Raw genomic sequence first — 12396 nt, forward strand, 5'->3', positions numbered from 1 at the left:
AAAAAATTTAGAACTCAAAATCTTATAAAAAATGAATGTTGAAAACTATCTTTACATGTAATTGGAAAAAATAAAATACTATTTACAAAAAAAGAGAAAGAAATGTAAAATATTAAAAACCATATGAAAGATTGTTCCAAAACACTAATAGGAGAAATTCAAGTCAAAATAACTCTGAGGTTTTACCTCACATTTAGTAAATTGACAAAAAAATGACCAAAAATGGGAATGTCAATGTTGAAGGGGTTATGGAAAAACACTATTGGTGGAGCTGTGAATGGGCCCAACCATACTAGAAAACAATCTGGAATTCTGCTAAGAAAGTGACTAAAACATCTATACTCTTCTACCTCTGCTAGATATATACTTCATAGGTGTAAAAGATAGAAAGACAGACCCCATAAACACCAAAATATTTCTAACAGCACTTTTTGTAGTAACAAAGAACTAGAAACAAAGCAGATGTTCCAACTAGAGAATGGTTAAACAAACTATGGTATGTGAATCCCAGAGAATAGTACCAAATCATAAAAAAAAACAAAACGATATTTAGAATAATAGACTGAATCAGGAGAAGACTATATGAGCTGATGCAAAGTCAGTAGAACCAGGAAAATATACAATAACTCTAATAATTACAAAAAACTTGTTCTTTCTACCTTTACAACATCTATTGCATGTGTTTATGTCCCATTTTCTCTACTCACATCATCCTAGTTAAGGCCTTCATCACCCCTCACCCTGACTACTGAAATAGCCTTCTTTCTCATTAGTTTCCCTGCTCCAAATCCCTCCTCAATCCAATCCATGCTTCACACAGCCACCCAAGTGATTTCAAACTAAAATGTAGGTCTGACCTACTTCATCCCCTAACTTAATAAACTCCAGTGACTCCCTATTATCTCCAGAATCAAATATAAAGTCCTTTGTTTGGCATTTAACACTTCACAACCTAGATCCTTTTACCACTCTAATCCCCATATACTTTACTCCTCTACAATCTGGCTATGCCAATCAACTTCTTCCTCACACACTATATTCCATCTCCCATCCTGTGTCTGTACACTGACTGTCCCCAATATCTGGAACCCTCTCCCTCCTCACTTCAGTTTCTTAGCTTCTCTGGCTTCCTTCAAGGCTCGGTTTAAATTTCACAATTGACTAGAGGCTTTTTTCTTGGTTCCCCACAGCTGCTAGAGGCTTTCCATCTAAGGTTACCTTTCATCAATTCTATATGCATCTTGTATGGATACATCTATTTCATGTTGACTCTTCCATGAGAATGTAAGCTCACTGAATTCTGGGACTATTTTTTTTTTGCATGTCTATATTCCCCGTGTCTGGCAGATTGCAAGCCCTTAATGAATATATGTTGTTGTAACAATAAAAATTGAGAGAACAACGAGACAAAATAAAAATTAAATACCATATATTACAAAAACAAAGCATGACCCTAATGAAAATATATGAGGATGAGGTTCCCTCCATTCTTTGCAGAGGTGGAGAACTACAAATACAGCATACAGCCCATAGTGATGTGTTGATTGATGTGTTGCAGGCTCCCTGGGTGGGCAGGGATACATTGGGAAATGTGCCAACATAAAAACAAAAATATGTCAATTAACATTTTTATTTTTTATTTTAATTTATGGAATAAAATAAGCATTTCCACAACATAGTACAACAAAAAACATGACTGTACTGAAACCACAAACCCAATATGTACAACTTGCTGTTCCTTTTAATAAATACACAACAAAGTTATCACGAGAATTTCCTCCCCCCCATTTTTCCTTCCTTCCCCCCCACCCTAGAGATGACTTCCATTAAACACAAATAGGTGTATGTGTGTGTGTGTATATATATATATATATATATATAAATATATATACACACACATACATATACACACACACACACATATATATATATGTAAAATTATTCTATATACACTTCTATTTATCAGTTCTTTCTCTGGATGAAGATTGCATCTTTCTTCATACGTACTTTATCAATTAATATTTAAAAATTTTTTTAAAGACATTCATTCTGGGGAAACTGGCTACCAAGCTAGTATCATAAGGCAACATGATAGCTGCATGCAATGCTTTTGAGTCTGTCATTCAGTTTCATGTTTTCATAAGAACACTGGCAACATGGAGCAGGTCCAGGGGAAGAAAATCAGGATAGTCAATCAGATGGCAAATAAGCATTTAACTGCCTACAATATGCCAGGCACTAGGGATACAGAGGAAAGCAAAAGACAGTCCCTGCCCTCAAGGAGCTCACAGTCTAATGGAAGAGACAGTATGAAGGACAGTTAGGGAAACTGGAAGTTTTGATAGTCCATCGAGGAACTGGAGAACATTAAGTCCACAAAAGAGAAGACGTGATCATGGGGATGTGGCTGCTATCTTAAGATATTTGAGGGATTATCATATGGAAAAGGCATTCAAGTCATCTTGGCCCTTGAGGACAGAAATATAACTAATGGGCCAAATTACAGGAAGGCAAATTTCTACTTAATATAAAAGAATAAGATTCTACAAGTGTCCAAAGATGGCATGGACTTGAGGAATGAATGGGGGGGGAGGGGAGGAGTATAGGGAAGAAGAATTTGTTAGTTAGGAAATTATATTGACAAGCATTTAAAGACACTTGTCTATAAGGAGGAGAAAGTAGCTAGAAAACCATTTCTGGAAGTATAAAATGCTGAAACTACCATAAAAATTCATTTTAAAATCCTAACAGGAAGCCTAAAGAGCATTATAATGCTTTCTTATGCTAAGCAGCAGATTATATTATAAACATGTATTTATATGTTTATTACAAAAAATGATAGTTTATTACACTTATCCATCTGTGCTTTATTTCCTCATTAGAAACACCTGACATATCACTTACCTTCAAAGTATTATGGGCTTTGTTTTTTCAGTGTCATTAGACACTTCCATTAGACTCCAGATTTGGTAGTTCAGCTGGCATGATGCCTATACCCATACTTTGGACTGAATAGTCTCATTCACTGAAATGGACAATCTCTATTTAGTTTACCAGCATGAAAACATCAACAAAGAAATTCCTATCTCTTCTTAATTGCTAGACTTAGAAATCCCCAGAACAGTAGCTAGGCTGGGTAAGCGACCTTGACTGTACAGTGTTAGAACATATTATCATGAAGTAGTTAGAAATCTTTTAAATAATCATTTTTTTCCCTAAATGTATTCTCAGAACGTAGAATAGCTCTATATGAATATACAACCCTGGTAAACTTAAGACATGCTGAAAGGCTTGGTGCAAGTGATAAATGCTTTACCCAATCAAAATGGAAAAGAAAATGGATAAACAGTGCTATTTTCCTGACACACAAGTCATTCAGAAGCCTGGAAAGACCAGTTACAAGTTCCTAAGACCATAGTTTTACTTCAACTGAAAGTTACAAAATAACAATAATAATAAAACAAAAACAAACAAACAAACAAAACCAGGCCAAGATTCAAATCTGACAACCTCTTAAAGGCTGAATGTGGACTTTCCTTAAAGGTCTCCCAACAGGTTTCAAGGGGAGGAAGGTTCAGTCTGAAATGTTTTATATTTCCTCTCACTCTTAAAACATTCAAAAACCCATTTGGCTTGGCGGCCTGAATAGAAAGGGAGTTTAACTACTTAGGGCCAAGAAGATGTAATGGAAAAAAGCGGAGGAGATGGCTGGACCCTATTTTCTTTTTGCTCAGCACATCCTGTCTTTAATCTGAAGGGTAAATAGGCCAAACCCAAACATACCAACGCTTTTCAGGTGAAATTATCTAGGTTATGAAAACAAGCAATACAGTTTTCATTTTCCCCTTAACTCACGGCTGATAGAAATCACTTTCAAAACAAACCAGCAAAGCAAATCATTGCTCACGAGAGAGCCGACAAACAAGTTCTCCCTGCTTTGATAACTAACTCCCAAGAGGAAGTTCGGGTCTCTTCTTTCACTTGTGCTCTGAATTTCAATCCCAATTTCAGACAATCCTATGCCACACATGGCAAAGAAAGACTGGGCTCTACATGTCCTATCTGCTGCTGAGTGGAAATTAATCTTTTGAAACTTGTCTCCAGATTAATCTTGAGTGGGAAAGGTTTTTTATACGGATTGTGTCATTTCAGGTTATGGACATATTTGATGAAAAATAAATGGTCCTAGGACACTTTCCTTAGTGATGAAAGATAATGTACTTCACAGACCCTAGAGCAAGTCTAAAGAGTTACTCTTAAATACAAAAATATCCAGAATTTCAATTGAACAGGCAAAGCCACATATTTTTGACATAACTAATACTCTACCTTTCCCCAATATTGAATGTATGTTGGTGATGAACTGTCAAGGCAATAACAATAACAAATTTTACCACTAAATATATTTATAAATTGCATAATTTCCCAATTCTTTTAATGAGAAACTAGATCCCTACACAATTATAAAATATTTTCCTTATAGACATTCTTTAGAAGTTTTTTAAAATTAGCATAGAATCTCATCTGTAGGAAATGATTTAATATAGTCCTACTTTATAAACTTTATGAGTACAAACATCATTAGACATTAAACATTAATTTTTGAGAAATATTAAGCACCCACTATGTGCAAAGCAGTGTGCTAGAAGCTGGAGAGATATGTAAGAAGAAAGAAGAAAGGAAGGGAAGAAGAAAGAGAGGCACAAAGGGTGGAAGGAAAACAGGAAGAGAAAGAATCTGGGAAGGAGAGAGGGAAGGAGGAATTTATTAAGAACCTATTATGTCCCAGGAACTGTGCTAAGTGGTTTATAACTGTTACCTTACTTCATCCTCACAACAACCCTGGAAGATAGGTGATATTACTATCCCCATTTTACAGTTGAGGAAACTGAGGCAAACAGAAATTAAGTGACCTGCCCAGAGTCATACAGTCAATAAGTGTCCGAGACCAGATTTTAATACAGGCCTTCCCAACTCCAGACCCAGTATTTTTATCTCTGCTGCTCCTTCTAGTTGCCTATAAAGATAAGGAAGAAAAGGTTCCCATCTTCAAGGTAGTACATTAACATGAATTTGTCTTACAGGGGTATGAGACATACAGAAATTGATATCATTAGAATCCGAACACGTGTGCAAGGGAGAAAATGATTATGTTCTTAGAAGAGAAACCCAAGTGGGACTGTGTGTGTGTGTGTGTGTGTGTGTGTGTGTGTGTGTGTGTGTGTTACAATGGAAAGGGAAATGCAGCAAAAATCAGGATTTGGGTTCCTATCACACAGGTAATAAGTCAGGTGGTTTCCTCATCTATAAAAGAAAGAACTAGACTAGATAGGGTCTTAAGGTCCTTCTATGCCACATCTTTGATCCTTAGTGCAGTCTATTAATTTTATTCAGCATCAGTTTCCTTATCTATGTAATAAGAGAGATGAATTAAATAAAAAATCACTAAGGCCCTCATCTTCCTGCGTTCAAATCTGGCCTCAAAACTTACTAGCTGTGTGAACCTGGGCAAGTCACCTGTTTGTCTCAGTTTCCTCATCTATAAAATGAGCCAGAGAAGGAAGAAGGAAATAGCAAACCACTTCACTATCTTCACCCAAAAAAAACCCCAGATGGGTCACAAAGGGTCAGACATGACTGAAATGACTGAACAACAACAATCATGGCATGGTGGTCAAGCTAGAACATCTTTAAAGCGCCATGAAAAACTAGTACAGTTCTAGGATGATAAATATAATATATAGGACTATACTGTATACTAGGATTACTATATACTAAGACTATAAATGTGATAGATAGTAGGACAAAGTTCCATATTTAAATGCTATTTTATAAATAGCTAACATCAATATGGAGTTTTAAGGTTTGCAATGAACTTTACATATAATATCTGATTTAATTCTGACAACACACCTGTGGAGTAGATGCTATTTTTATCTCCACTATGCATAAAAGGAAACTAAGGCTGAGAGAGTTTAAACAACTTTCTCAAGGATACACAGCTAGGAAATATGAGGCAGGATTTGGACTGAGGTCTTCCTGACCATCCACCATGCCACCTAGGTGTCAACAAATACACATGACTTCAATAAAATCCATCACTGCTTCCTCCTCTCAACTCCAATAAGCCTACCAGGTTGCTATGTGAGCACAGTCACGTTAATTTCTTCATGAGTCACAAAAGCCAAGAGAATATCTGACATCTTCATGCTTCTGAATTCTGAAGTGAAAAGCTTTACATGCATAATCATGGAGTTTCTTTCTCTGAGCTGCCAAAGAAAGGGAAAATAGAAGAGGGATGTTCTTGACAGGCCTCACTGAGAACACCTTGCTGCACCTTAGTGTAAACACACACACACACATACACACACACAGCCCCACTCCAATTGATGGGCACTTACTTTTGGCAGGAGAACAGGTTATAGGAGGAATAAGGAAAGGTTAATTTTTTATAGATACAGCAATTTCTCAGCTGGAAGAACACCAAGAAGAAGTAAAAAAAAGGATAAATCGATTCTGAGTTTTCAACAATGAGAAGGAAGTACTCTAATGTCTGAAGCTGGGCCATCAAATATTCTAATTTCACAAGCTCCCACCCCCAAGCTGCTGAAGTAAAACTAGGAAGCAATTCTGTTGCTTTGAAAAAAAAAAAAAAAACAAGGAACTAGGCGGTTATGAAAACAGAATAAGTATCATTGTTACCCGGTGAGAACCTAAGTTACAATACAGCATAGTTTCTACTTTATATAACCAGAATCAACTTAATCAGATTTCACATTGCTTTCAACTCCACATGGTTAAGTCTCATCACAAAACATGAATTCTACTTCCTGCTTTAGGTATCTGTAAGACCTGGAAAAAGTTTCCATTCTGATTTTAGTAAGTCAGAAAGATTTTTTTTGTTTCAAGGAATAGAAAAGCATTATGATAATGCAAACACTGGAAGAACATAGAAAATCTGAGACTGTCCCAATCAGTTGCCTCTTGGACATCTTGTTCAAAAGAGAACTCATTATTCCCCCAAACCCTCCCCACGTTCAAACTCCCCTATTATTGTCAAGGCATGATGTTAGAATGATGACCCACGCTTGCAATCTCAGTGTCATCCTTGACTGATCTGTTGTCAAGCCTTGCTGTATCTACCTTCACAGCATCTCTCATATAGGTCTCCTCTCCCCTCACACAGCTGCCTCTATGGTACATGACCTTATCAGATTATCAAATAACCTTCTAGTTAGTTTCCTTGCCTCAAGTCTCCCCATCCCAAACCATCCTTCATGCCAAAGTAATCTTTCTAAAGCTCAGATCTGACCATGTTACCCTCAACTCAAACTCCAGTGGCTCCCTATTACCTCCAGGATCAAATACAAAAGCCCTTGTTTGCCTCTTAAATCCCTTCACAATCTGTAATCTTCACTCCCCTCCATGTTGTCTATAATCGAGGGACGTTGGCCTTGCTTACTGTTCATTGTACTCAATCTGTCTCCTAACTGTCCCTTTTCACCGAATGTCCCCCAAGCCTAGAATGTTCTCCCTCCTCACTTCCACCTTTTAGATTCCTAAAAGACTTCAGTTCAAATCTCATCGTCTTCAGGAGGCCTTCCTGGTCCCCATCCCCGACTCAACCCATTTTGCCCTGCTAATGCCTTCTCTTTGAGGGAAATGATACATATACTTAAATTGTATATATCATTTAGATACTATTTTTTTGTATGATGCATCCTCCATTAGAATATGGGCTCCTTGAGGGCAGAGACCTTGCTTTTGCCTTTCTTTTGCCTTTCTCAACCCTTAGCACAGTGTCTGACACATAGTAAGCTCTTAATGCTTGTTGAATGATTAAGCATCTTTTTTTTTTTTTTTAGGAAATTGGGGTTAAGCGACTTGCCCAAAGCATCTTTTCTTCCAGGTAAAATTCAAACAATACTTCTCCAGGCTAATAAACATTTCCAATGAGACTCTCATCCTTCCAGTTAAATAGTATACCTCCCTTAATATCTTCAAAATCTCAATCTGGAGAATTTTCCATCTCTCCTGAATTGACCTCCCTTGTAAAAGCTGAAGCCATGGGACCCTACCTATCCTTTCTATGAACTCTTTCAAATCTGCTCTCCAAAAACCTGGCTATGCCTGGTTTTCTTCTTCTTTTCCAATGAGGAAGTGGTCACTTCTCTGCTCCACCGCACAATAGTAAACAGTTCCTCTTTACTGAGGAGAATTAGATCCAAAATAAATAGTTCTACTTTTTTGTTCCTCTGCCTGTTGGAGGAAGAAACTATAATCAAAGCAAGTCAATAAATGATTAGTTGTTTGGTTTTGGGCAAAGAAAGTTTAAACGAATTTCAAGATAAAGTCCCTTATTATTGTGTCGTGTGCCTCCACAGGAGACTTGTGATCTCTTTCATATTTCCCAAATTCCTCATTCACTTAATTATTCAGATAGATTTTCCATAGAAATTATCTCCAAACATTTTAAATCACATAGCACTATCAATAAAAAAAAAATTTTGAGCATGGGGCCCCAATGTGTAGATTTACTTATTCATAAATTATATCTATGTACATTATAAAATTCAGATTAAAATAGAAATGTTAAAAGGATAAGATAAAAAATAAATAACATTTGCTCCCAGAGTCAATAAGGGGTCACTGAAATTCATTGAGCAGGGGGTGTGACTCGGTCAGACTTGTGCTTAAGGAAAGGTGCGGAAGGATGGATCAGAGTAGGGGAAAGCTGTAGGAAAAGAGATCAATAAGGAGGTTATTACAATAGTTCTAGTGAGAAGTAACGAGGGCTTAAGATAGGGTGGTGACTGTGTCACTAGATAGAAGGAGATATACAAGAGAGATACAGAGGAACAGCAAGCTCTGGCAACTATTTGGATATGAGGACGGAGAGTCAAAGATGACTGGGAAGCTGCTAAACCCAAAGGGACTGGAAGTGAAAATGGTGGTGAGCTTAACAGGGATAAGGAAGTTTGAAAGAGGGGTGAGTTGGGGGTGGGGATAGGGTGGGAAGATAATGTAATGATACCTGTGATCCATATCAGAACTCATCCAACTCACCCAACCTGGCCACTCTATGGGCCACCAAAAATGAAAAGTTGGGGAGGAGAGGCCAGGATCTTCCTCAATAGTTACTTCTGCTAAAAGTAAAACCTGTCCTCTGAGGCACACCTACCACTGCTATCAGGGGAACATCATCTGAGCTGATGTCCAGCTTAGAATGAAAGAAGATGAAAACTTGCACAGGAAAGAGAGGGCAGAGTGGGGGAATGTTGGAGAATAAGGGTAGATAATGATTGTTGGAGGTAGGCCCCACCTTTGCCACTTGTCTTCCCAATCTCTGACTGGTAGATAAATTAGTGGATCAGCCCTTGGAGTTAAGCCATGGGCCCTCTAGAAGCCATGCCTTTTCTCTACCCCCTCCCCCCATTTTGGAGACCACTGCTCCATAGGATATTCCAATGACAACATCCATTCATTCCTGCCTCTGTTGATATTAAGTCAAATGCTCTTCCAACTTCAGTGTTTAGATTTCCTAACACGGATCTTTGTCAAATACATAGAGTTCCTCTGCCTTACTCACACATTTTACCTACCTTATTTCTTTAGATAAATACATATTCTTCAAAAGCCATATTCCAGTGAAAAGTCTCATCCCCAAAGTCTCAGAAATCCCTATGGGGTTAAGATCTCTATGTCACCTTGCTTGTTACTCAGACTTCCTATTTAGACATCTGAGATAACAGGTTTAATTGCCGGTTCCTTTCTTGGATTTTGCATCTTGTAAACTTTTGGGTGTCTCTACTGGTGTTCTTCCTACAATGAAGCTACTCTCTGGTAAATTGCTTGGTAAATATATATAGACAGCTTTCCTATTTTTTTTTTTTACTTTGAAGTCTTTTAGATAAAATTTCTAAGATTCTAAACAATATCTTCTTACCATTCCTTTTTAGTATACTCCATCCCTGAACAGGGGCCTGTCATTAATATCTTTTAAGCCATGGTCAGAAGTCCAACTCTCATTTTCATACTTCATCTTCTTAAATAGATGTTCACTTCTCAATTCTGATCCCTCCCTTTTTTAAGCCCTTGACCTTAATTCTACTCATTGCAGTGATGAATATTATTACTTGAGCTTTATGATCTTAAATTTCTTACCTACAATGTCATAATATTTAACAATGATTTCTAAATTCCCTCTATTGCTATTGATTTTGCCCAAAGATATCAGCGGAAGTAGTCATCCTGTTGACAAGTCTTGGAAGATTCTCCTACCTGTCCATGAAACATGTTCCAGTAAAACATCAGGCTTCTCTATTATTGTTATCAGGTAAATAAATTGTTGTTTCAGTAACTCTCAGATGGCAGTCACCAACCCTCCACTGTTTACTTCTTCTTCATCTCACCCTTATTGGATTGTCTCTCACCTGACAACACCTGTGGATCTACAACGTCATTACTTGGAGGAGAAGAAGCTGCTTCCTTCTCAAGAGGTGCAGCTCCCTTATACTGAAGATACAGAACATTAAAACTTTCACATACTTTTCAGACAAGCTGATTACTAACCATGCTTTTTGCATCTTATAACTCAGTATCTATGTAGTATACTTATCCCCTAGACTAAGGACTTAAGAACCGAGACATTTTGCTTTTTTCATCCAACCTAGAGGTGACATTTTTCCAAAGACAGGGTTTTTTAATATGTCTAGGTCAATTCAAAGAGACAGAGAAAGAGAAAAATAGAGACAAAGAGAGAAGACAGGAACTAGACCTCTGATTTCATTGTAGGAAACTCTAGCATGAGGACACTCCCTTTACCAATGTCACTCAGCACTCTCTGCAATTCCATTTTAGAGATGTGCTTAGGGCACTGAGAGGTTGTGACTTGCCCAAGGTCACATAGCCAATATGTTCCTTGAAAACCCCAGGTCTTCTTGGCTCCAAGGTTAACATTTGATCCACTAAGCCACACTTTTCTCATATATATATGTATACATTTTCTGGTTTGCCATTCACAATAATATTTGGGGAAAAAAAGGTTTTCTATATAGGGTTGTTTTAATAAGCAAGACTAATGTTTTTTAGTATTCTAGCAAAAAGGAACCTGGAAGAAAAGATTTAGACACTAATATGGTAGGTGAGATCCCACTGCTAAGAACACATCCTCCTAAAAATTTGTTATTCCTAATAGTCAAACCTGCCCGAAGGTGGAATGGGCTACCTTGTAAGGCAAGGAACTTCCCTTCACTGGAGGACTTCAGATGGAGATTATCCCAGAAGAACTCAGTTCAGGTAGCAACAAGATGGCCTCGGAAGTCCCTGCTCAAAATTGCACTAAAAGTTGCTTTGATCAAATGGTCAAGGGAACTTACCGACGTACAAAAGATGCACTGACATTCCTGCAGAGTGGTCATCTTGTCCAGAGAATATTCACAAAGACAGAGCTTGCAAGTGACCAAAGGAGCCAAGGTGAGTTCTCCAGTTGCTGATTTTTCCATCGTCATGGTGGGATAGCAGAGCTCACCAACAGAGCCCATCAGTATGTCTGGAAACTTCTTGGATCTTCTTAATCCCTGCAATCAGATTTCAGAACTTAAGTACTTTAATCCGCAAGTTAGGGCATGTCTGGGAGCATTACATACCTTACAAAGTTTGAACCGGAGGGGTGGTAAGGAGTGGGGGAGATTAAAAATTAAGCTTATATATTCATAGCAATTAACAAAGAAATGTGGTTCAGTGGAAAGAGTACTGAACTCCCAGCTGTTACTTTCACCCGGTGTTATCTTAAGCAAGTCATTTCTATCTTTGTGTATCCTCAATACTGAACATAGTACCTGGCATGTAGTAGGCACTAATTAAATGTTGATTGACGGATTTGACCTGCCCAAGCCTCAAGTTCTAAAGCTATGACCCTATGAATTCAAGGACCAACCAGAGAACATAAGAACAACCCCATTTTACCTATTCCATTCCAACTAATTGCATTCAAGGTAAAATAAAGACAACTTTTGTGGTCCTACAACTCTCACTAAAGTCACAGGACTCTGATAGCCCAATTCTACTTTGGGAGCCTCCTGCGTGTATGGTATGACTGACATAAAGTATGCTTGGGCTAGAGGGAGGAAGTGGGATGTCGTGTGCAATAGGTAGATCTAAAAGCCTCCAGTTTAGCTGTGGGTTTTTTTAAAAATTATATTTAAGAAGATCTAAGAAAATATATCAAGGAAGTCTGAAAATAATTTTTCTCTTAATGTTGTTTCTAAAATCTTTACATTTTATACTAACAGTAAGCTATACAAAGTATTAAAAGAAAAAAAAACTCCAAAATTCTTTAAAAGTATCATCCAACTAAACCCCAAATCTTTTTTTTCTTTTTTGAGGTTAACTAAA

General features: G+C 37.5%; 1 protein-coding gene across 1 annotated transcript in view; it reads right to left on the reverse strand.

The window, feature by feature from the left end:
* RNF144B (ring finger protein 144B) overlaps positions 1-12396 on the reverse strand; it is a 94992-nt gene that overhangs the window by 68843 nt on the left and 13753 nt on the right. Inside the window, exon 2 of the mRNA XM_027874427.1 lies at positions 11379-11579. Coding sequence (XP_027730228.1) covers positions 11379-11543 — 165 coding nt within the window. The 5' untranslated portion in view covers positions 11544-11579. The remainder of the gene's footprint in view (positions 1-11378; positions 11580-12396) is intronic.

Source organism: Vombatus ursinus, unplaced genomic scaffold, assembly GCF_900497805.2.
Source record: "Vombatus ursinus unplaced genomic scaffold, bare-nosed wombat genome assembly UNPS02000577.1, whole genome shotgun sequence".
NCBI classification, from domain to species: domain Eukaryota; kingdom Metazoa; phylum Chordata; class Mammalia; order Diprotodontia; family Vombatidae; genus Vombatus; species Vombatus ursinus.